The sequence below is a fragment of the Botryllus schlosseri genome, chromosome 1 (genome assembly GCF_051294905.1).
Source record: "Botryllus schlosseri isolate E-star chromosome 1, Bs_hap1, whole genome shotgun sequence".
Taxonomy (NCBI): Eukaryota; Metazoa; Chordata; class Ascidiacea; order Stolidobranchia; family Styelidae; genus Botryllus; species Botryllus schlosseri.
This window is the reverse complement of record NC_137236.1, coordinates 35,988,111-36,012,954: the sequence shown is the minus strand read 5'-3', so window position 1 is coordinate 36,012,954 and position 24,844 is coordinate 35,988,111. Positions and strand designations below refer to the sequence as shown.

General features: G+C 41.2%; 3 protein-coding genes, 1 long non-coding RNA gene and 3 other non-coding genes across 7 annotated transcripts in view; 6 read left to right on the top strand and 1 right to left on the bottom strand.

Moving 5' to 3' along the window:
• LOC145448602 (uncharacterized) overlaps positions 1-2,105 on the top strand; it is a 92,466-nt gene extending 90,361 nt beyond the window's left edge. The window contains exon 2 of the long non-coding RNA XR_013917974.1: positions 1,844-2,105. This is a non-coding gene — a long non-coding RNA (uncharacterized LOC145448602). The remainder of the gene's footprint in view (positions 1-1,843) is intronic.
• A 1,158-nt stretch (positions 2,106-3,263) lies between these two features.
• Positions 3,264-4,892, top strand: LOC145441686 (kelch repeat and BTB domain-containing protein 12-like). The gene has a single exon (XM_080319615.1). It carries the CDS (start codon positions 3,264-3,266, stop codon positions 4,890-4,892), a length of 1,629 nt encoding a protein of 542 aa, XP_080175741.1.
• A 6,836-nt stretch (positions 4,893-11,728) lies between these two features.
• Positions 11,729-13,357, top strand: LOC145441678 (kelch-like protein 41b). The gene has a single exon (XM_080319601.1). The coding sequence runs from the start codon at positions 11,729-11,731 to the stop codon at positions 13,355-13,357; it is 1,629 nt and encodes a 542-aa protein (XP_080175727.1).
• Positions 13,358-17,959: 4,602 nt separating this feature from the next.
• On the bottom strand, positions 17,960-24,790 carry LOC145448403 (uncharacterized). The gene is made up of 3 exons (XM_080326787.1): positions 24,731-24,790; positions 22,845-22,983; positions 17,960-18,218 (listed from the first exon to the last, which is right to left on the bottom strand). Exons 2-3 carry the CDS (start codon positions 22,964-22,966, stop codon positions 18,032-18,034), a joined length of 309 nt encoding a protein of 102 aa, XP_080182913.1. The 5' UTR covers positions 22,967-22,983; positions 24,731-24,790; the 3' UTR covers positions 17,960-18,031.
• Positions 21,869-21,940, top strand: Trnap-cgg (transfer RNA proline (anticodon CGG)). The gene has a single exon. It is a non-coding gene; the product is annotated as a tRNA-Pro (tRNA).
• Trnat-cgu (transfer RNA threonine (anticodon CGU)) lies at positions 24,209-24,281 on the top strand. The gene has a single exon. It is a non-coding gene; the product is annotated as a tRNA-Thr (tRNA).
• Trnas-aga (transfer RNA serine (anticodon AGA)) lies at positions 24,286-24,366 on the top strand. The gene has a single exon. It is a non-coding gene; the product is annotated as a tRNA-Ser (tRNA).
• Positions 24,791-24,844: the final 54 nt, after the last annotated feature.

The following is a 24,844-nucleotide window of genomic DNA, read 5'->3' as shown; positions in this document are numbered from 1 at the left end:
TTCTACCGAAGCGATCTGCGTCGCCTGGATGCGCGTATCCGCACGTTGGTGAAGGCGGAATTCCGCCTCCCTAACAGAGCGTGTCAGCCCTTCTTCCATGCTGGGCTGACGACTGGCGGTCTGGGGATTCCCAACCTCTGCTGCGAAGCAGATGTGTTGAGGCTTTCCCAGGCCGTCAAAATGGTCAATTCCACTGACCCCTCTGTGCGGGCGGTTGCGCGTGGAAGGTTGGCGCTGGTCGTCCGGAGGACTTGCCGAGTCCCAGAGGCGTCGGAGACCCTGACAGTCGAGTTCTTGAACTGCGTGAGTCTAACAGGGCACGATTCCAGGGCGTACGGAGACGCCTACGGGCTTTGGACCGAGGTCCGACCCGTTGCTAGGCGTCTCGGTGCTCGCTGGTTCGTGACCGAGGACGGGCTCTACCAGTTGGCTCTAGGCGCCGACTGCTGTCAGGATTTGGGTCGTTTAACCAAATTCCTTCACCTGAAGGTGAACCAACGTTGGAAGACACGGTGGAGGGAGCTTCCCGACCAGGGTAAAACTGTGGAGTGCCACAGCCGGTACGGGAGCTCCAATCGCTTCCTCCGGTCTTCCAACGTCCTGACGGCAGTCGAGCGTAGCTGGATGCTTAAAGCTCGACTGAATCTTCTGCCGCTCCGGTCGATCCGGGGTCGGTTTAGAAAACGTGTGGAGCCAAGTGTGGTCTGCTGCAAGTGCGGACAGCATACTGAGACCCTGCCCCACGTACTGAACCACTGCCTGCCAGTGATGGATAGCATCACGAACAGGCACAATTCGGTACTTGGGGTGCTCCTGGATTGTATTCCAAGCTCTTCTTCTTTTTTCAGATGCGATGTGGACCGCGTTTGCGAGGAGCACGCCACATTGGCCAACAGGCGGCTGAGGCCCGACCTCATCCTAGCGGATCGTCGCCGGGTCTTAGTCATCGATGTGGTGTGCCCCTTCGAGAATGGGGTAGCCAGTATGGACGCTGCCGTTGCACTGAAACACGCAAAGTACAAGGACCTCTGTGAGTCTCTCCGCGTTGCCACGGCCAAGGTGGTGGAGATGCACACGTTCGCGGTCGGGTCCCTGGGGAGTTACCACCCCGGGAACCTGACCACCTTACGTGCGATGGGTGTTTCGGTCTTCGAGTCCAGACTGGTCTCCGAGCGAGCCGTGGTCGCTTCTCAGCGCGGCTCTCATCGTGTCTGGAAGGCTTGGTGTAGTGTGCGGGACCACGAGAGGACTTGATCCCCCCCCTTCACGTGCTTTTTATTTGTTATGTGTTTTGTGTTTTTGGTTATTAGCTTAGCCCGCTAGCCATCACGGGGTTCGACTGCAGGCAACTGGACACTGGATTGATTCACGGAACTCCTCCCCAAATTAACATAAGTGGACCCCTGTGTTGTTTTAGTTTTGATTGTAGTTCCCGTGCGGTTCCAAATGCTAAGGGGAGGAGTTCCCCCACTTCATGACGACTAATATTATTTTTCGATTTTCACCACCACAACTATTATGATAATGCCTGCAGTCGGACCTCGCCAGTTCGCCCCTGTATTTTTTGTGTTGTATGTCGGCCTCCACCACATATATTGTGTGTTTTTGGTGGAGGCCTTTGTTTGTTGGTGCCCCCTGTCCCCGGGCGAACTGGCCATGTCTTCTCTGGCCCATGTTAATTAATATCGCATTTCTTGTATGTGATTTTTCGCCATTTATTTTTCGTAAAATAAAATCTTTTTCCCCGTCACCGCAAATGGCGGGTATTGTTCTGTGATTATGTTCTGCATTTTCACAAGGTGACCGAAGTCGCGACTGTATTTATTTCAACGTGCATGGCGAGATAGCGCAGTGGTATAATCCGCGGCTACAACACCAATGGGTGCGGGTTCGAGTCCGACCGAGGTCGACTTCCGAATTCCGATATCTAAGTGTTGGTGGTTTACCTAGGCTCCTCCTCGCCACCTCATCCGCGTCAGCGGTGTCTTAAAAAAGCCTAGAGGTGGGCCGTGCTATAAGTCGGCAGTTACGGAAAATACAAAGAATATCGGCCTGGTGTAAATGACCACAGTAGTCGACAAACACCATGAATACCCAAAAACAAACGTGCATATTTCTTTCCATGAATGTTGCCGAAATAAAATATTACAAACAAAAAATTCAGGTTACATACGAATGAATAGACAGCGAGAAAAGACTTGAGTCGATCGGCCATTTGTCACGATTAAACTATGACGTATTCATGTAGAACCGTGTGACCGATCATTATACCGTAACGCTATCATAATGCCAGGTATATATCAGCTACGTTACCATGTCGCCGCGTCCATAAGAATAACGATATATTGAAGTCGCATTCAACGTTAACGTTAGGATTACCTGGAATCGGTCATATATAATAATTTGGAATATACACATTAACTAAGGACCAATCACGTGACTATTTACCATACCTGATACATATTCAACACCGGTGGAGAGATGCCTATACCCGAAAGTACGACATGCCAACGCAACCATAAGAACACATGGCGAATCACCAGAGATCGCGTAAGAATACATGACAGGCAGGTCGCGAGCTCGGCCAGAAACAATGGCACCGGTTGAGCGATACGGGGTCTGTAAATACGCGGCACCGGTTGAGCGATCCCAATTCGAGATGCCTACAGTAGCCCAGGCACCGGTTAAGCGAAAGCGGCGTCAAAAGGGTCACTGGTTCAGCACGAGTTTCGAGGTACTGGTTGAGCGATCCCTATACCGAAAAGGGTTACCGTGCGAGAGATGCCTATACTAACCCAGGCACCGGTCGAGCGAAAGGGGGGATGGGGGTCAAAAGGGTCACCGGTTCAACACGAGTTTCGCGGCACCGGTCGAGCAGGCCCATAAGAAACAATTGAACACCACGAGCGATCATACTAACTACTGTCATGGCTTAAAAACAAAACAATAAATGGCCATAAAAACACGTTTTAAACATGTTTGTTTTTAACTGATTTTTGTTTTAAATGTAACCCTACGTGTAGTATCTTTATAGGCCTATACTTGATGTATTATAATATTCGAGTGCGAAGCAATGACATGAGGTATTATTTTGGAATCAGTTGACTGATCCGGCCAGCGAACGATTTCAAGGCTTGAATCCGGCCCGCGACGCAATTTAAGTTTGACACCCCTGGCTTATATGCTTGGGCGTCATTTTATATTACCTGTGATAACTTGTTATGACAGCCCTACATCAAGTATATAATTTATAACCGTTAATTATGGTGCACGTGATATGTCCTAGTGTAGAGAAACATGCAGTGAAGATGATGGAAGAATTGCATCAAATGAAACTGGAAAATGATCATTGTGATTTCATAGTTCAAGTCGGAGATGATGTCTATCGCACCCACAAAAATGTATTGTCGGCTGGTTCGGATTATTTCAAGGCCATGTTGAAACACGACACGAAAGAAAGTCGTGAAGGAAGAGTCGTTTTCAAAGATGTGGATTCGGAATGTGTCAAAAACTGTATTGATTTTATATATTCGGGTAAATTTGAGATTTATGATGAAAATATAACCGATCTTCTTCACGTCGCAATTCTTATGCAGTTGGAAGATGTGAAACATGCAGTTTCTGATATTTTAGAGGAATCAATTTCTGTAGACAATTATTTCTCTACGAGGACTGTTGCGGATATGTATGGGCTGAACACTGTTTCCGCGAAATGCGAAGTATTCTTTCATCAAAATATCATGGAAATCTCAAACCAACCTGAATTTGGAAATGTTGGGAAAAACCACATTCTCGCAATTTTGAAGTCCAGGAACTCCAAAATATGCGACAAATATAAGCTAATCCTTTCTCTAAAGTGGATTGACTATAATCAGAATAAGAAATTGAATTTTCATGAATGTCTTGAAGTAATAAAATTCGATGAAATCTCCGCGGCATTTTTGCAGCATCTATTGGAAACTGATTCAATTATCAGCAACGACTTGGCGTTATACAAATTCATCAATCAGCATCTTCTGAAAGCTGCGAGGAGACCGGAAAAAACGGAGGAAGAAATTGACAAACATGAATCAATAATTCTTTTTGATGATGACACGGATTGTATCCGATCCTTCAATACAATAACTGAGGAACTAGAGAAGTTCCATGATGAAAAGTTCAAGCATTTAAAACGTTTCGGTACCATTGCTAACGACTCATACATTTATGTTCTATGTCAGGATAAATCAGTCCACCGACTAAACTTTCAGATCAGAAATTCAAAATGGGAAACTATGAATGATATGATTAGCGACCACGGTGAATATCCCCGCTCAGTATCCTTGTCAGGGTCTATATTCGTCATCGGAGGAAGTTTGCCGAATACATCGCGGGCTGTGGAGACATTTCATTCCTCCGCAAATCAATGGGTTCAACTGAAAGACAAACCTACAGCAATTAAATATGCAAGTCCTGTATCATTGCACAATTCCATCTATTGTATCGGAGGTAGAGGAAAAGATGGTACCACCGTTTCTTCATTCTGCAGATTCACTCCATCCTCCTCAGAGTGGGTTGACCTCCAACCAATGAGATTTCCCGTGTGCAAGGGTGGTGTTGTGGCAGTAAACGCAAAGATATTTGTGATCGGTGGAAAGAGGAGAGGGGAAAAATTAAACAATGTAGAATGTTATGATGTTCCTTCCGCTCAGTGGACTTCATTGTCTTCTATGAATGCTGGACATGATTATGTTTCTGCTTATCACATTGACAACTGGATTTTTACAGTATCAGATTTCGAAACCTCCAATGTTTTTGAAAAGTACGATATATCAAATGACAAATGGATTAGAGTGAAACCAAATTCAGAGCAATGTTTTGAAATTTACAAATCTGCTATTGTGAAGATATAGATTGTACATATCTACGATACGATTACAAATTCCTTCGCTCACACACGCTGCGCTACTTCGAATTGTACCTATCATCAATGTTCCCTCTAATTTTTTACAAGTCTGCGCAAACTCGCCAACTCACTGCGCAGACCCCAGGAAAAAGTGCGTAACGACTATAAAAAAGGTCATCACTTCAGATTTTTTCCGCGCAACTTGGATTTTCTGTGCGCAGAGACCGTGAAAGCACTGCGCATTTGCGCACGTGCGCAGCTTAGAGGGAACATTGCCTGTCATATTTGCGGTGAAAATTGTACATTTTTGTTGGCATAATCATTACAATATTTTGACAAATTCGTTTTCCGTTTCTTGTACTATAGTTGATTGGTTACCAAACACTTCCCTACCACGCCTAATTCAAATAATGATATTTTGTCTCACCATCCAACTTTACATGAAGATCAAATCAAACTTGATTTGCAAGTTGTATTGACATTATATATAAAGTTGTGTTCGTTCTCATTTGATAACCCCGGGAATATACCTACGTCAATCTGCAAGCCTTCGCGTAACCCCAAATTTTCGTTGAGGTAAAATGACAAACATAATCACAATACACATCTAATACGTTGATTTATATTGCTGGCGTGAGAAATTAACGGTATCAACAGATTCCCAAAAGAACAAAGTCTATAAATTTTAATTTTCACATAAAACGACAGCATCATAAGGAATATCTATTACGAATCAGTGTCACTTTTACTGTTCAGTTAAGATACCAGTTTTGAAATGCGGTCAAAACGCAATAGCACGAATACACATTGCTTATTTACCAGTGAGCTTATAAATTTCGGAGATAGAATTGGCTTTTCAGAAGGACTGGGTTACTATGTCGAAACCCAACCTCTCCTGCCTATACGCCACTGCACACGGCGTACCATCACAAAAGTGACAAATCGACTAGGCCTACTGGTCATGCCTATTTACCTGCAACCAATATGATAGCCAAGACGGCCGTATCATCGCATGTCATATGTGCGAGTGAGGTATGTTTCTTTACCTCCAGAGATCCCTTGATATTAGCTCAGAGAAACCCTAGTGTTCCACCGGATTACAACTGAGAACGACTTGTATATACGTAACTTCGTCCAGATGAATAGCAACTCAATTGTAATGCCTCGTTTCTGTCAGTGCGCTGCTGTTGTTCTAAAACATGCCAATTTTCGTCTTTACTACTGACTTTAAGGGGTTTCCAGCACCCTGACTTGATTTACTTATTTGGAAGCAGTATAACAGCTAGCTTTCATAGAGATTCATTTCATCCATTTCGTTCATGACTAGTCTGCTATAGGTAAATAATATTTTCTAACTGCAAAGGATTCGAGGAATGGTGAATGTGATGGTATGGTGATTGCGGCCTATGCGGTGCCTTCCAAAGAATAAAGTAACACTGGTCTAATGGTCTAGTAACAATATGACTTTGCTCTGCAGCTAAGTAACGACCCGAGTATATAGGTATTTCGCGGGTCGCATGTAATTTAGTATTCAATAAAAATAAGTTGTCGCCATACAAAAAGATTTAGGGTAGGATCCAGTGTTGGGATGACTCGAGTCATGACTTGACTCGGGTCAGACTCGAGTCACCTTTTTCGTATGACTTGACTTGACTCGAGTCACTTTGCTAAAATGACTTGACTTGACTTGACTCGGCCTATCAGAAATGGGGATTGACTCGTGACTCGGAGCAAAATTCACGAGTCAATTTCAAGTCATCAAGTAATAGGTGTCGATCAAAATCAATGCATCTTGCAGATGTTCGGATTGTTCGCGAAACGCTGGTGTAACCCGTGAGAGCGACCAATCAATTAATAAACGTGCCTTTTACGGAGCCTCCATTGTTCTCTCACAAATACATTGACCGCAAACGAAGTGATCGAAGCTTACAGCTTACGTTGTCGTAAACTAGTATATTAAAGTAATTTCTGTTCTGTTTTACCTTAGCTAAACTTCTTGTTTTATTGAAACTGAATTCGAATATAGTTTATATAGTCCTCAACCATTGGCGCAGGCTCGAATTGGATCATATCGATTTGTAAATGCGTAATTTATTGCATCTTATCAATTCGTATCTATTCTCTATCTTGGCTGATAACTATAAACTGAGGTTTAGCAGTTCTACGTATATGTGAGCGATACAGCGCCTTCTTGCATGTATATTTAACTTTATATTCGTTCATCGGTTCAAAATCAATCACCACTCAATCTGTATTTTAGACAGCTAGCAAAATGCAATGACGTTATCATGCCTCATACTTCGAAAAGGCAATTTGACTTGAATTGTGACTTGACTCGTGACTTGACTTGACTTGACTCGACTTGACTCGAGTCACCTCTGAAAATCGAGTGACTTGACTTGACTCGAGTCACCTTTGAAAATCGATTGACTTGACTTGACTCGAGTCAAAATGTGCAATGACTCGAAATGACTCGTGACTCGAAGGTAGTGACTTGATCCCAACACTGGTAGGATCTAAATCTCGGTATCATGTACGCTACCAATCATATCGCCTAGGCTTAGAGCGGTGGTTCCCAACCTGTTTTGGTGTCTGAGCCGCATTTTAAATTTCAGAGTGGGCCTACCTGTACAGCCGCACGAATACACTCATTAGGTATAACACAAATTATAAAGCATGAAAGCACGCAGCAACGCATCAATTACGCACGCATCAATTTAATGTCCAGCTTGGCATTGGCTTTGAACTTCAAGATGTGTGTCAAATCGATGCGCAGTTGCAGAGAATGCACCACGCAGCAGCTGCCTGAACTGGTCATCGCTCAATCCATTGCCATATTGATTTTCGATTCTGGCCATTTTGCTATAACATAAAAGTTGATCAAAATAGAAAATCGTTTTTCTGGGCGCATTGGTTGATTACGTTAAGATACTTTCCCTCAGTAACTTAGCTAAAGTATTCAAGTAAGTCTTCAGTTTAAATGATTCCTTGAGCTCGATATCCGACTACATGTCTAGCAGCTCAAGTTTATAATTACCAAGGGCAGTGACCACATTAACTGCAATAAGATTTGAAAACCTTTTCATTATGGGTAGAAAACATTCATTCCGTCAATGCGGCGATTGAACCCATCAATAAAGTTGCTGATAAGCATGTTGTGTGCATCAAATGATCCGTTGGTTTTAAGGTCAGATACCGTTGGAAAATGTCTTGTAACACCATTTGCACTTAAATCTGGTGGTGAGCCGACTCAAATTTGAATGCCGATCCAAGCGCATATGAGTGAGAGTATGCTTTTGGCGCGAGTTTTTGATTAAAGAATCGCTACTCGGCAGCACAGGAATTGGTCTCCATCCTTATTTATAAACCCCAGACTCCAAGCCAAGCAGGGGTAATTTCTTAATATGAATTTTATCTTTTTGTTGCAAATTGATTTTGTAATATTGTTGTGGCATTTTCAATCTTCAGTGGAAGCCACAAGAAGGCTAGCTGGGAGCCGCATGCGGCTCTCGGAACCGCGGTTGGGAATCACTGACTGAAATTCAGAGTGTCATCACCATACTGCAGAATATTGGTGAAGTTATTATCGACAACGCAGAGGTATACCGGATACTCCTATTATTTCAACATCTGGCTCTTATTCGTGGTTTCCAAATGATATGATTGCTAACGACTTATATGTGGTCTGCACAGCTGGTGTTGACCTCTCATTTTGGTAGAATGAGGGAATATGAGGGTATATTAAGGTGAAATGTGAATCCCGAATTTGGGGTCAGCCAGCTCAGTTTATTCTAAACTATATACATCACATTTCAAAACAAAAAAGATTACCATAAAATGAAGATATTGGATGCAGTCGAAACGACCTGAAGTAGTCTTTCAAGAGAGCATCCATTTCAGCCTAAAACATTGCTTCTTAACGTCTAATACCCTGGGAACCCGACCCAAAATTCAATAACCGAATTTTTTGCCAACCGAAATATGCCAATAAATTCCCACTGCATATCGTACACCTTCTTTGGTGTTTCGCACCTGGTGTCTTCCTATCTGCGCGCATATGTCTAGAAAATATATTACCGGTGATATTAATCTTAACACGCCTGGTGTCATTGAAAACAGATCAATCATGAATATGTTGCCATAGATCGAATCTCCTGGCATATTTATAATATATTCTTGAATATATTTTATTTTGATACAATGTTAGATTTCACCAGGAGACCTTGTTCGCCAGAGCCGCTCAGGATAGAATACAGGTGGTAATACACATCTTGTCGCTAAAAGTGTACGCTAATGTTATCACCGCTGCGCCTTGCAAACAATGAACAATACGGTTATTGCAGATGCCGCGTGGTTAATGGTACAATATTACAATGACCATTAGGCATATTAAAATCATTATTGTAGGGGGAATGTAGCATATAGGTTCAGATTTACTAAAGATGATCTTCAAATGAATATAGTTATAGGGGATCTCATCGACTGGTACTTTATAAAAGCGCAAACAGCTCCGCACTTCTGTTCGACGTCCGCCGCCGTAGCTCAGTGGTTAGAGCGCTGATCTCGTAACCCAGGAGTCGTGAGTTCGAATGTCACCGGTAGCTCGGTGTTGTGGTGGCGGAGTGTTTAAGGCAAGGACTAGAAACTAGAACTTGTATTACCTATACGGATCTCAGCGCGACAGAGTTGGTCATGCACCAGCAGATTTTGGTATTACCTGCAGTAGTACGAGCGAATAGTTACAAAACAATATGACAAACATTCAATGCCTTTACCATATGTCCTCTTTTAAGAGGATTTGTTCTTTTTTTTAAACAAATTGAATGTGCTCGCGGAGGACGCCTAAATGTCCTCATTTCGGGAATTTGCCCTCTTATTATAGAAAAAAGTGTTACAAAGCGATCAAATACTGGACTTCGGCGCAGCGAACGCCAGAGTTGGCAAGATAACGAAAAATACGACGCGGAGGGTATTTCGAGAGTAGAGAAGGTACAGATGACTTTTTTTAGTGAGCACTTCTGAAATTGGGTAAAGGCGGGTAATTCGGCGGTCGAGTCAAAATGATGACCTTTGTTTTCACTATTAGTCGAAAAATTCTCAAATTCATCAGTTTTCCTTTTCGGTACTAGAGATTTCAGAATTTTTGACAACTTTCCTTGTGGATCTCAAAATATGGTAACCCTAGGTAAACCACAATTACGAAGCCCAGAATCATCCCAAGAGTGGGAATTGAAGGTGTATCAACTGTAATAAAGGCTAATTACTCTCCTAAACGGATTATAATTGACAAAGATAAACCTCTGCTCCGCGTCACTCTTTGGAAATACTGGCTGAACTCGTTATCAAATCAATTCGGTATAATATGGGGTACCGAGACAGCATATTGCTACGGACTGGGCAACACGATTCGAGTTTACTCGAATCTGAATCGATTCCTAATTGTAATAAAACGACTCGCGTGGTGAGAGACGATACTTTCGCGTTCAGAATTTATTGAAATAAAGCAAATATCAAAAACAAAATATATCTTAAAAATGATAGTTTCGATAGTCCCGCCTAGCAACCATTGAAACTTGATCGGTCGTATACCCGATAGTAATATTTTGTTGTCGAACGCTTTTGAAATCAATGTGTACTGTTAAAACATATTATTTTTTAATTTTCAGACACGTACGATTGCCCTCGTATAGTGTCAACTCCAAAATATTTATGTTTATTTCAAATATGAATATATTATTCACTGATATTCTGATGTTTGACAGACATTGCGACGACCTAAAATTTATTCACTATTTTTTAAGATAGGATTTTTGTTGCTTCGATGGCACAATTTAGGTCATACATGTGAACTTTAATGATGTGTTTTGGAATTATGATTTTTTCTCAGGATGTGTTATCGATACGTACTAGAAACCATTAGGAAATGAATAGTGTAACTCGGTCTTGGAATCAGATAAAAACGTGTGATTTTTAGCATTTTAGTATGATAAAAATCAATCTAATCTCTTCGAATTGAATGTTTGCTAGATGTAAACAGTGGGTGCATGCTCGTAATTGGTAAAAGTTACATCTTTGTTTGATCTCAAATATAGCAGTCGGTGATTTATTTATTTAGTGCATGATTCATGTCCTCTGTACTGCAGAACTAGATAGATGAGCTGAGCAGTGATCAGTGTTCATTGCATCGTTTATGGGTATACTGTCCCCAGATAATGTGACGTTAGTATCATATTTCAATCGAGAGTGACAACGACGATGATATTGATGTATCAGTGTAAGGTATTTCGAGGGAAATACACAACTTTCTGCAAGGTCATGAGTATCTCCATGGTTTTGATTGTTGATACGTTAGTTTCTAGACCTCTGTTCTTGGTGACTTTGTCCTTCAAAAATTTTTTGTATTCATTATTGCAGGTTACTGGTAATAGTACCATACAAATATTCCACGATAGTCCGAAAACCGAGTGATGGGACTTTTGATCGAATGATGGTTATTATGAATCATAGGCATGTGATATTGTAAGTCAGTGCATCGTCACGATCAATGTTCCCTCATAGCTGCGCACGTGCGCAAATGCGCAGTGCTGAGATGGTCTCTGCGCACAAGTTGCGCACAAAAAATCCGAAGTGATGACCTTTTTTTAGTCGTTACGCACTGTTGTCCAAGGGTCTGCGCAGTGAGTTCGTGAGTGTGCGCAGACTCGTCAAAAATTAGAGGGAACATTGGTCACGATTATCGTGGTTCTTGAAATTCAGCTTATATGTTTGGATGAGATTTTCGAATACGTGTGAATACTTTTTATGACAGCCTTATATCAAGTATATAAATTATAACCGTTAATCATGGTGCACGTTATACGTCCTAATGTGGAGAAACACGCAGTGAAGATGATGCAAGAATTATATCAAATGAAACTGGAAAATGATCATTGTGATTTCATAGTTCAAGTTGGAGATGATCTCTATCACACCCACAAAAACGTATTGTCGGCTGGTTCGGGTTATTTCAGAGCCATGCTCAAGCACGACACAAAAGAGAGTCGCGAAGGAAGAGTCGTGTTCAAAGATGTGGATTGGGAATGTGTGAAAAACTGTATTGATTTCATATATTCGGGTAATTTTGAGATTTCGGATGAAAAGACGAGCGATCTTCTTCACGTCGCAATTCTCATGCAGTTGGAAGATGTGAAACATGCAGTTGCTGATATTTTGGCAGAATCAATTACTGTAGCGAATTATTTCTCTACGAGGAATGTTGCGGATATGTATGGGCTGAATACTGTTGCCGCGAAATGCGAAGTATTCTTTCATGAAAATATCATGGAAGTCTCAAACCAACCTGAATTTGGAAATGTTGGGAAAAACCTAGTTCTCACTCTTTTGAAGTCCAGCAAATCTACATTATGCGAGAAAGAAAAACTAATCGTATCTCTGAAGTGGATTGAACATAATTGGGGGAATAAATTGAATTTGCATGAATGTCTTGACGTAATCAAATTTGACAAAATCTCTTCGGCATTTTTGCAACATCTGTTGGAAACGCACCCAATTGTCAGCAACGACTTGGCGTTGTATAAATTTATTAATCAGCATCTTCTAAAAGCTGCGAAAAGACCGGACACCACGAAAGAAGAAAAGGACGATGATGAATTATTACTTCTTTTTGATGATTACACGGATTGTATTCGATCCTTCAATCCAATCACTGAAGAACTAGATAAGTTCCATGACGAAAAGTTCAAGCATTTGAAACGTTTCAGTACGATTTCGATCGACTCATACATTTATGTTTTATGTGAGGATAAATCAGTTCACCGGCTATACTTTCAAATGAAAAATTCAAAATGGGAAAAGATGGAAGATATGATTAGTGACCACGGACAAACTCCCCGCTCAGTTTCTTTGTCGGGGTCGATATTCGTTATCGGAGGAAGTTATCCGGGGACATCGAGTACTGTGGAAACATTTCACTCCTCTGCAAATCATTGGCTTCAACTGAAAGACAAACCTACTGCAATCAAATATGCAAGTCTCGTATCATTGAACGATTCCATCTATTGTATCGGAGGTGTAGGAGACAATCGTTTTGCCGTTTCCTCATTCTGCAGATTTACTCCATCCTCATCCGAGTGGGTTGACCTCGAACCAATGAGATTTCCTGTGTGTGGAAGTGGTGTTGTTGCAGTTGACCAAAAGATATTTGTGATCGGTGGGAGGAGGAATGGAAAGATAGTTAACACTGCAGAATGTTATGATGTTAATTCCGCTCAGTGGACTTCGTTGTCATTTATGAATGCTTGTCATGATTTTGTTTCTGCTTATCACGTTGACAACTGGATTTTTACAGTTTCAGATTTCGAACCCTCTAATGATTTTGAAAAGTATGATATATCAAATGACAAATGGATTAAAGTGCAACCAAAAGTAGATCAATGTTTTAAAATTTATAAATCTGCTATTGTGAAGATATAGATTGCAGAGTTGGGATCACTCCAGTCATGACTTTTTCATGTGACTTGACTTGACTCGAGTCACTTTGCAAAAATGACTTGACTCGACTTGACTCGGCGCTTCAAAAATGCGAATTGACTCGTGACTCGGAGCAATATTTACGAGTCAATTCCGAGTCATCAAGTAAACGGTATCGATTGAATCACTGAATTTTGTGAATCATGTGTGTTGGGTATTGTGTGCGATACACCTGCTGTGTCACATGCGAGAGTAACGAGTCATTCACTGCTTGTACGTTTCACTGATCCTCTATTGCGGGGGTTCTCAACCCGCGGCCCGCAGACGGGTATTTTGCGGCCCCCGACGTCTTTCAATATGAATGCAATTACTACTGGAACTGCTGTATTGTTACATAATAATTGTATTTGTAATTGTAATTGACTGCTCATTCTTTGTTGTGTTCCAGTTTCATTGTATGTTTGTTTTTTGGGTATTCGTGGTGTTTGTTGACTACTATGGTCATTTACACCAGTTTGATATTCTTCTTATTTTCTGTAACTGCCGACTTATAGCACGGCCACTTGGCCAGTTTCTTGATATATGCTCGAGTTGATGTGTTGTTGTTTTAAATCGGTATTCATCAGGACTCTTGTTGCAAAAGATTCCCGCTGTAGTGTAGTACATTTTTAAAGAGTGTTTCACTCATCGCGAATGGTTTGAACATAAACAAGAACAAGGAACGGGAAATTATACAGCGAAAACTGGGGTTGCTTTCTCAGATATTAATGGAAAACCGATGTGTCAAATTTGTCGAAGAACAGTTTTCGGAACGAAGCGTAGAAGCTTAAATTGATGCCACGACAGTTTCATCTGTTTATGATTATGACCTCTGGTTTCTTGTTATAATTACTTAAATGTATGTTCTTAATTCGTGACCTCAGGTTTGTTATATAATCCAAAGATATTGTAGTGGCTCAAACGTAGCAGACTAAAAGAAAAACTTTCGTGAGACGCACAAACAAATTGTCATGTTTTTATGTCTGACTGCATGTCTAGCAACTCAAGTTGTAAATTACTATCGGGTCTGCGGCCACATTAACTACAGTAGGAACATTTTCATCATGGGTAAAAAAGCATTCATTCCGTCATTGCGGCCGTTAAACTTAACAATCAAGTCAAATAATTCACTGTTTTGCTGGTCAGATAGCGTTGTAAAACGTGTTGTAACACCACCTGGTTTTGGCAGACTTAAATTTGAGTGCCAGTCCAAACGCATTTGAGTGTGAGCATACTTTCTGACGTGAGTTGAGTAACGAAATCGTTGCTGAGTAGAGAATCGCTACTCGACACCAAAGAAATTAGTCTTCACCCAGATTCCAATGCAATAAGCCCGTGAACTTTTTGAATATCAATTTTTTTGTTAGTCGTAGATTGATTTTTTTTTATAATTTTTGTTGGATTTTCCAACGTCAATGGGGGCCGCAAGTAGGCTAGCTGAGAGCCGCATGCAGCTCTCGGACCCGCGGTTGGGAATCATTGATCTAGAGAGGATTTTCAAGTTAATTAGATCTCTCGAAAATACTCATAACTTATGTTGGTTTACGAAATACTTCTTGAGTCCCCTTCGAGGTCGCTCTCCACCCTATTGTGAAATTTGGGGTGCGGCAGTTATGGCCCTGGGAAGAATGCAAATAGTTGGGCGCGATAAATCGACCTCTATGAAAATGGGCAATGGGTACATTATGACGTAACAAACAAATGACGCATCTTTTTTAAAGGGAGTTTGTTATCACATTAGGCCTTTTCAGCGCAATCCATATATTATCTTCCAACATAGCTTCTAAGATGCAAAATAAATGTAATGGTGAGTAATCGTGATTACTTTTCCAATGTAATCGTAATCGTAATCGACTACTCCCTGATTTTGCTGTAATCGTAATCGTAATCGCGTCATTCAGAAGTCATCGTAATCGCAATCGATTACATGCATGAAGTAATCACCCCATGTCTGCTGGTAACTAGGCTACAGTAGCCCACCAAGTTTTAGTTCGAATATAGCTCAACTATCGTGCAGCTGCCACCTGTCTTGTGCAAATAGCAACTGCAAGTTAGTGGTAAACAGCAAAAAATCAATTTTCTTGAAAATAACATCAGACTATTTATGTAGAAATCGGAACGGCTCATGTTATGTCAAAGCGAATTCTCTCGCTGCATTTCTTGAAATACGCGATTGTGGGTTGATAATTAGCGTGAATGATATGAACGAGTGACGAAAATCCATTTCCACAAAAATAGGGGGATGTCGAATGTAATAAAAACGATTAACGCCTCCGGCGACACACTCTTAGTGAAAAGAGTGTGTAGTTTCGACCCGTGTACCACCGCTGATACGCGGGTGTGAATAGTGAATACACACCCATGGATAATGAAACTACCTCAGACTTGTATCGGTTATAAATCGAGTAAAATATCTTAATCCAAATTATTAATGCACGTAGGAACGCAGAAGTTACTCACGTAAGCACCAAGTAGGATTTATGACTGCGATATTCTGAGTTAAATTATGTTATTGTTTGCCATCCTTTTCCGCCTTTCGGTTAAGAATTGACACTCTTTTCGGTAAGAGAGCACCTTGGGTATGATCGCAAAATATATGTCCAGAAAATTGAGAAACGGATTTTTAATGAACATATAATGGACGGCCTTTCTATCTAGCCGCTCATCTCTAAGTTATTCTGGGTTAGCGGTTATGTGTGTCATAGGAGAAATGGATATTTGCAAACAAGTCTTTCCGAAACCCTGTAAAAACATATCTCAACAGCAACATGGCCAGTAGGCTATTGGCAATTTGACAATTAAATTGAGTTTGCACGGTACAATATTTCATCTCAGACGGCCATTCTATTTAGTGAGGCCTGCATTCTTAGCAGTTTTGAAGCGAAACTGCCTCGTGATTTCTCTTATGAAAAGAATACGAATTGGAATTCCAACCATTTTCCAAATTTAGAGATTTCGTGGACCACCTCGTGATTTATTCTTTTTAGCCGGATTACCGCCTGAAATATCCGATTATCCACACTTGGCAATTAGTTTTGTGATTATACAACCTTGCGAGTCATCAATCATAGACGCCGCCTAACCCTAGAACAGTGGTTCCCAACCTTTTTATCCTAATTCCCCACTTCCGATATATTCCGAGCCTTCATTCCCCACCTAAAATCTCTATATCCATATCCACCCTTTAAAGTGCTACCTCCAATAAAATTTTCAAAGACTTTGCTTAGTAAATAGTACGTGCTATTGGGGATTGTTAAGATCCCCGGAATTGATCAGTACACAATAAAATTAACGCAGCGGTGAACTGGTAACCGTAACCCCCCCTCCGTTAATCTATGTATCTACCCCGGCACGCAGCCAACAGAAAAATAGGAGGGGTTTGAAAATGTACCAAATCTTGCGGAGTAGCATCAATTTACATACGTAAATGCCGAATAATACATGGGTCAGATAAACTTACTGATGTTGACGAGCTCATGCGTGCGATATGTATATAAGCCGCAGTAAACTACACTTTCTCACAGTACTAAAAGAACTTGAAATAACATAAATACGTAATTTCATTTGTAACGAGTCCGCATGTGCTATCAATTAGCGAGTCCACGATCTCCCTTGAATACATGTTCAGCAATATGAGCTCTTATTACAACGAATCGGAATTTTTCTATCACTACGTTTCGTGACCGATGATGGTGTACAAATGAATAAAACATTTCTGGAGATCACGTGTCGCTATCCAGGTGATTCTCGCTAATTGGAGGCACTGATTATATGAATCGCTGAATTGCAAATGAGCTATGAAATATTGGGTCGGCATTTCAGCACGACATTTATTAAAGGAGAATGTTACTGTAAAGTTTTTTTTTAAAGTGAGTCTATTCCCCACCAGAAATCTCGAAATTCCCCACCAGTGGGAAATTCCCCACCGTTTGGGAACCACTGCCCTAGAAAGTAGCACATGTTCTCCAAATTTTAATCGTTGTTCCCATTGACTATGTTTACCTGCTCATCAATCTTCCATTTCATGACGTTGGCTATTACATATAGGCCTACATTACCGCTGTCTACGAGCACGTCAGGCATCACAAGCAATCCAAAGTTACCCACGGTCATTAGAATGAAACCGTTCGTGATCTTGCAAACAGCTGATATCTTTCATATGCACTCAATGCATCCATACAGAATGATGACAAATCGTGTGAATATTGTAGATGGAGATATGAGTTGAGTCGATTATTCGAGTACCAATAATTACGATGTCAGTTACACAAAGGTTAGGCATTACCTAATAGAAATGTTGTATCATGAACATTCGTAAGCTTTGTGTCAGATATTATTCAATGCTGAGTTGCGAGCGTGCGTGTGAGAATGAAATATTGAAACAATATCTTTCGCTTATAGGACATTACCATTGGCGTGAAGGCATATATTCGCGTTTAACAATACCGACTCTCACTTGTTGACTCTTATCATTACAACTGATACGGTCTCGGATACTCGAATAGTGCTGCCCATCCCTACGTGTAAGTCAATATCCCGGGACTCATACATAGTAATGCCGGCGAATGATGTCGTAACACCGTGTATTACAAACAATAACAATAGATTTGATATCGCAAAATTCCTTTTCGAGTCAAGTCACTGCCCAAGTTCATTCATGGCTGAGTCTTCAGACCGGGCATCCGGATCAGATATCCCATGCAGAGGGCTAGCTACCGGACTCTGACGCTGAGACTTGATCATATTTTCTTGACATTGTTCATTTTGCCGTAGTTCAACCGAAATTGATTTCGTTAACTGCTGCGCACGCATCCTCCTGCGTTCCCTAAAACGCAAGAGACGTCAATTTATTTTTTCCGTATGTTATATTATATTCGATAGATTGCAACTTGCCTATACAGGAGAACGCCTAGGCATACTAATAATATAACTTTATAGTAGACCTGGACATTGTGCGGAGCGATTCTGATCGGTTCGGGAGAAGTTGCTTGGAGTTCAAAATGCTAATGCGTGGACTAAAACCATGAGCTATATAACCCGAACCGAAAAATTCGTTTACTTTGGGCCCTGTTCATTTTTCTGCACCGCGAATACGTAGCCTACGTACATCACATGCGCAATACAGATTCGAAATGAAGTCAATGGAGAAAAGAATGTTGTAACAAATGAAGTTACAAGTCATTGGTTCCAAAATATAGGTTGATTCAAATCTTCTTTGTTGCCATTGTCACATCACTACGCAACATGCACGGACTTCGCTTCAAATTGGCAGGTGATGCGTTCCCATATCGTAATACAAGTCAATCACCAATCAGTGCTCTTGACTACCATGAGTAATGAGTCGTGGACATGTCTGGAATTTCAGTTTTTCAACTGTGCCCGTGAGGAAATGCCGAAATATCCCTAAATGTCCGGAATTGTGAAAATATGTTTTCTAAATCAATGTAAAAATTACCTTTGGCAGATTTATGCTACATGAAATATTTTTCTCCCGTTGTGCGATTCAGTTATTTAGTTAATATTAAATTTAGAAACTCATATCTGCAGTAATCGTCGGCTCGTTGGTCTCTATGGGTATGATTCTCGCTTCGGGTGCGAGAGGTCCCGGTTTGAAAACCCGGCCGAGCCCACCAAATCCGGTATTTATGTTTGAAATAATACCCATTTATTTTTGATATATTAAGAAATCAAGGTGTTTAAAATAAAGGAACAACAATCTATGTACAGCTTCTACCGGGGTAATACCTAACTCTTGGCAAAGCCTCGTTTCCCCAAAGCGCTGCTATTGTTCGGAACAATTCTATTTTCGGTTTTATGGGTGATTGTCAGGGAATTCCAGCGTCCCAACTATATTTAAATTTAATTGTTCTAATCAGTGTTGCATGTAGCTGAAATGAAGAACAATTCAATCCATTTCTTTTATCAGTAGTTAGCAATTATTATAACTACTCCTCGAACTCCGAATGGTTCGATGAAAGCTTGAATGGTAATTGTGAAGGACGGTGCTGTCTAATAAGGTTCAATAACCTCTATGGTCTAGTTGTTGTTGTTTTTTACGGTCATGGTGTTTGTCGACTACAATGACCATTTACACTATACCAATATTCCTTATTTTTGATTCCGTAGCTATACCGACTTGCAGCACGGCCCAGTTCTAGGCTTTTTGTAAGACACCGTTCACGCGGATGAGACTAGTGTTTTAGTAACAACATGACTCTGCTCCATATAGCTACAAAACGATCCACGTAATAGGTATATCTGCTGATCCTATGCATATATTTCCTTTTCGATAACAAAATTGCCTTCATTTAGGCACAGGATAGGATGTAAATATCATACCCGCCACTTATCGTATCTTCTAGTTGATTTAGGGCAGTGGTTCTCAACCTTGATGACCTAGAGCAGGGGTGGGCAAACTACGGCCCGCAACACCGTTCTGTGCGGCCCGCGCGAGTCTAAAGAAAATATTGATAAAATGCGTACTAAAAATCAAATTAATGCCGGGACGTGATTAAAGTTTTTCTTAGTATATTTCACCATGATAATTCTAAGGCCGTGGTTCTCAAACTGGGAGTCGCGAAGCTGAGCTCAACTAAAAAAAATTTCGCGCTCCGCGCGATTCACATCCAATTCGGAATTGTATTGCTCTGTATTTATTCTGAATTTCCTATTTAAAAAATCTCTCATTCACAGTCGTAACCTTCCATGCCATCCAACTGTCCGTTAGGTTTGCTAGCATCCTGGTGGCGTTTTGTGATATGACGATAAGGGGGGAGGGCAAAATCTTTTATCATCATAAGTTAAGCGTACCTTAAAAAGTTTCAGTACCACTGTTCTAAGGTAATTACTTCCTATTATATTTATTTTGTTTGATTTCTTGAGCGACAGCCCGATCTCAGAGCCCGCGAAGTTTGAAAGGTTTCAACTGCTAAACATCACAGAAATCCTAAACGAGATTGACATAATTCGGATCACAAGTGTTATTCCAGATTGGCCTCTCCAGTTTAATTATTTCAGTGATGTGCTCACAAAAAACGATTCATGCGTGTCTTAGGTAGATTCGTTCTCTCTATATGCGTATCATTAGGATATTTATATTCTATCTACACACAGTAGAAGGGTGTTTGAAGCTAACATGGTAAATCTATGAACAGACCAAAATTGCGTTTTGCTTTATAATCCCAATTTTATATAGTGCGGCCCGCGAATGGATTCAGATGTTGAATACGGCCCGCGAGCTCAAAAGTTTGCCCTCCCCTGACCTAGAGGCACCCTCTGAATGGGAAAATTAGTTGGCGGCACCCACGAATTTTGAGTACCATGCCTGGAGAGATAAGTTGGTGGTATGTTGGCCGCTGTCACATCAACGGGTTGCGGATCCAAGTCCGACCGAGGTCAACTTTAGAATCCCTCCTTTATCTCGGCTTCTCCGCGTGCGTCGATCTGGTGTTTTACAAAAAATCAGGAACGCAAGTGGGTCGTGCTATCAATTGACTTATCAGGGATCCTAATAAGTAATATCGATCTGGTTTGAATACCACAGATCTTAAAATACCACGAACCTTAAATGAAATGAGTAGGCTAACCTGAGCACAAGGTTTATTTCAAGATTTGATGATTAAAAAGAAAAAGGGTAATCTAACTACACTATACGTCATGCCATTGTTCGGTTCGAGGTTCTGATGGTGATGACTAGAAGAAAGTCATAACCTTCGGCCAGACCTCAACATCACGACCCTAATACCCGGGCGATGCCCTTATGTTCAGTTATGACCTACGTAAATGCTACTATATGGGCGAGTTGGCGTTCCACCTCCATTGACAGCGGATGGCCCGGTTTGATTGAATGGCAGTAGCACTTTCCGGTGCGTCGGAGGCTTATCGGAGATTCTTCTCCCTATACGTCGCTGAAATGACATCGGACTTACATCTATGGCCCAGAGATAGACCGGGAAAAGGAAGGATGCAAGTAATATTGGATGAAAACAGCGACAAAGCCTGAAACAAGCAAGGTCAAGATCGAGCACCGTTATATCGGGCATTTGGCTGAGGGGATGCTGGATTGGGTGATCGTACTTGGTCATTTCGACATCCTCACATCTCTTGGTGGCATCGCATTGTATATTATGTGTCTTGAGCTGGTGAAAATAGAAGATCCACCGATTTTGCCACACTCATAATTGGGATTCCTTACTTTTGCTAACGTCCTTACATCGACCTTGTCTACCACATTTCTCGAGGCACCCCTCAGTAGTCCAATTAGCACACATTGTGCCACGGCCTACCGGTTGAGAACCAGTGGTCTGTAGGGGTATAACTCTCGCTTTGGGTGCGAGAATGCCCGGTTTCAAATCCCAGACAAGCCGAAGTTACCTTTACGCCATGCTATCTTTGCAATTTTGACACGGTATGCATTCTTTCAGGAGACATTTCTAAATCACGGTTTTAGAAATAAACTCATTATTCGAAGCCGTCGGCTCGTTGGTCTAGGGGTATGATTCTCGCTTCGGGTGCGAGAGGTCCCGGGTTCAAATCCCGGACGAGCCCGCACGCATCTTATATTTTATTTCGGTAGAATTGAATTCTTGAAATATTTCAAAATAGAGATCGGTAGTGGCGCGGTGCAATTCAATCGATCCCCAACCCGGCGTGTATTTCATTATATAGATATTGATGACTCATACATTTTGGAAGTAACTCAGATATTTTTTCAGAAACAGTTTTCCTGAAACGAGGTAATATTCTACATACACTACTGACACCTTTCCTCATGTGGTTGTATTAGGTGTACCATACGTCCTCTTTTAGAAGGATTTGTCCTTCACCAGGAAATCAAAAATAACGCAAAAATGTCCTCTTTTTTGGCTACCTACCCCCCCCCCCCCCCCATTTATAGCTTTGACAGGAAGCCTATCGTACTGACACAACTAAAACACGCCATACATGAGGTGAAATTTGTATTCTGGTTGTCCGAATCTGGACTAATTGCTCTTTCTTTAGTCAGGAAAGGAAAGGACGTAGTTTATTTCTGTCCTTGATATTTTTGGCGGCATTTCACCGAATTATGATATACATACACACGATCTGTCCATATGCATACCACGAATGCATGATGTGCATATGCCCCCGGACAAGGAAGGTGCAGATATAGCCTTTAACATCTTTGTAAGTCTTGCACTACCACTTCATGCTATCCCAATAATGCATGAGCGCCGGGTGGGGAAGTCATGGATTGAAAATCGCTACTTTTACTTATATTTCAGTAGCACTTTACGATCTTACTTCTACTTCTACTTGAATTTGAACGATGTCTACTTTCATACCCCAAGTCTAGGTTGAACCTATCATTCGAGAGCATCTGGTGGAGATGCACCAAAGTCAACATCAATAGGGCCTGTATGTGTACAAGCTTTTATACGCGTATCCACGAAGCGAAATGATCGACCTTCACCTTATCTTCATCCTGATGAATAGTGATAGCATTGGAACTAACAGAACGAGTCCTATTCCAGACGCTACCAATACGTAGGTAACCGCTTGTGAGAGGGCTGCGGTATTGGTATCCAACTCCATATTGATTGTATCCGTTTCTGAACCAGAATTAGAAACGAAGATTGGTCAAAATGTCTCGAAATTCAACCAATGTAGAGAGAATATAAAAGCAGCTGGCAAAAAGTAAGGTATAGATCAGGGGCGATATATTGCTAACTAACATTTATTTCAGCCAGACTGTTTAGAGTTAGGTGTACCTGTTTGATTCTGGTGTGATCAGACTAAATGACCTTCACGGTCTTATCATTCATTCCTATCTAATACCGAATACTGTGCATGCATATTTTCTGTACCACCATCACTGCCGTGTGTAATGTATTTAGGATTTTGGATTTCTCTCTTTCTATTGTCCACCGCTGATAGAGATGTTGGTGACCATGCTCAGTAGGGCTATTCAGAAATAACCTTTTTTTCCTGGATCTTGCAGGTTACTTGATTAAATCGTTAGGTTGCCTTAAAAAACGACGCACACCAAATTTGAATTCATTCCAACCAATATTTGCGAATTTCGTAGAGTTTGAAAATTTTGAATTTGCCTAAAAATGCAAAAAAAAAAATTTCTCAAATTTTTCTGCCAACCCCATGAAATTGTTGCGCTGTCTTCGAAATCGGTGCAAAACAAATTTGACTCAATTCGAAGCCGTAGAAGTGGAGTTATTTCAGTTTTTCTTTGATAATTCTGGGATTATCCTTGATTGGTGGATCATCCCAGAATTATCAGCAAAAAACTTGAATAACTCCGCTTCTGCAGCTTGGAATTGAGTCAAATTTGTTTTCCATCATTTTCGAAGACAGCGCAACAATTTCATAAGGTTGGAAGGAAAATTTGAAAAAAATTTTTTTTGCATTTTTAGGCAAATTCAAAATTTTCAAACTCTACGAAATCCGCGAATATTGGTTGGAATGAATTCAAATTTGGTGTGCGTCGTTTTTTAAGGCAACCTAACGATTTAATCAAGTAACCTGCAAGATTCAGGAAAAAAGGTTATTTTTAAACAGCCCTAATGCTCAGGGAAACACCGAGGAGCCCGATTGCGACCGTTTTCAACTAATATATGTTGCCTACTTGTAGTACGCACGCTAGTGTTATCATCGCTAAACCGTGGTCGTAGGGCATACTAAATTTAACATTGAAGGACACACGTAGCATGTAGGTTTAGATTTGATACAGGTGCTGATACTACAATAGTGTCAGTTATATCGGCCATTGGCGATTGTCACTTAGTAAAGTTGCAAACATCTTTATATTTCGCTTCCTCATCAGCCGCCGTAGCTCAGTGGTTAGAGCACTGGTCTCGTAAACCAGGGGTCGTGAGTTCGAGTCTCACCGGTGGCTCGATGTTGTCGTGGCCGAGTGGTTAAGGCGACAGACTAGAAATCTGTTGGGCTCTGCCGCGCAGGTTCGAATCCTGCCGACAACGCTATTTTTAAGTAGCGAAACTTGTTACCAGCACCCGATAATTTTACAATATTGGGAATCCATCATATCATCAAATCATCATACCATCATAAAATCTGAACTATAAGTATGTATACCCGGCCTAGATGCACCCTTACCTATTCTACCCAATGCTATTCTTCTGCAGTTACTGAGGGTTTTTTCGACTAAATTAATCACTGCCATTAGGACAACTAGCATAACGGTAGCCGTGTGGGAATTGAAGGCATCAATATTATCAACGATTACTTACTCTCTGCTGCGATTTTCAATCAAGCAACACAAACGTACCGCTGCTGCTGAAATAATGGCCGAATGAAAGTAGTGAGGTCATATCAAATCTGTACCTTTGTCCACCTTGAACTGACTGGATGTTTCTGGTCCGCTTGCAATGCTAGTAGATGAAGCCATATATGCAACTATACTCCGTACTATAAAAGTCTAGGCCCGAAAAGTTCACT

Bases quoted from the DNA above. Each gene is read 5' to 3' on its own strand.
- LOC145441686 (XM_080319615.1), top strand. From the start codon at position 3,264: ATGGTGCACGTGATATGTCCTAGTGTAGAGAAACATGCAGTGAAGATG.
- LOC145441678 (XM_080319601.1), top strand. From the start codon at position 11,729: ATGGTGCACGTTATACGTCCTAATGTGGAGAAACACGCAGTGAAGATG.
- LOC145448403 (XM_080326787.1), bottom strand. From the start codon at position 22,966: ATGGAGTTGGATACCAATACCGCAGCCCTCTCACAAGCGGTTACCTAC. The intron at 18,219-22,844 runs GTGAAGGTCGAT...CTTGCGTTTTAG, and splicing joins TTCATCAGGATGAAGATAAG to GGAACGCAGGAGGATGCGTG.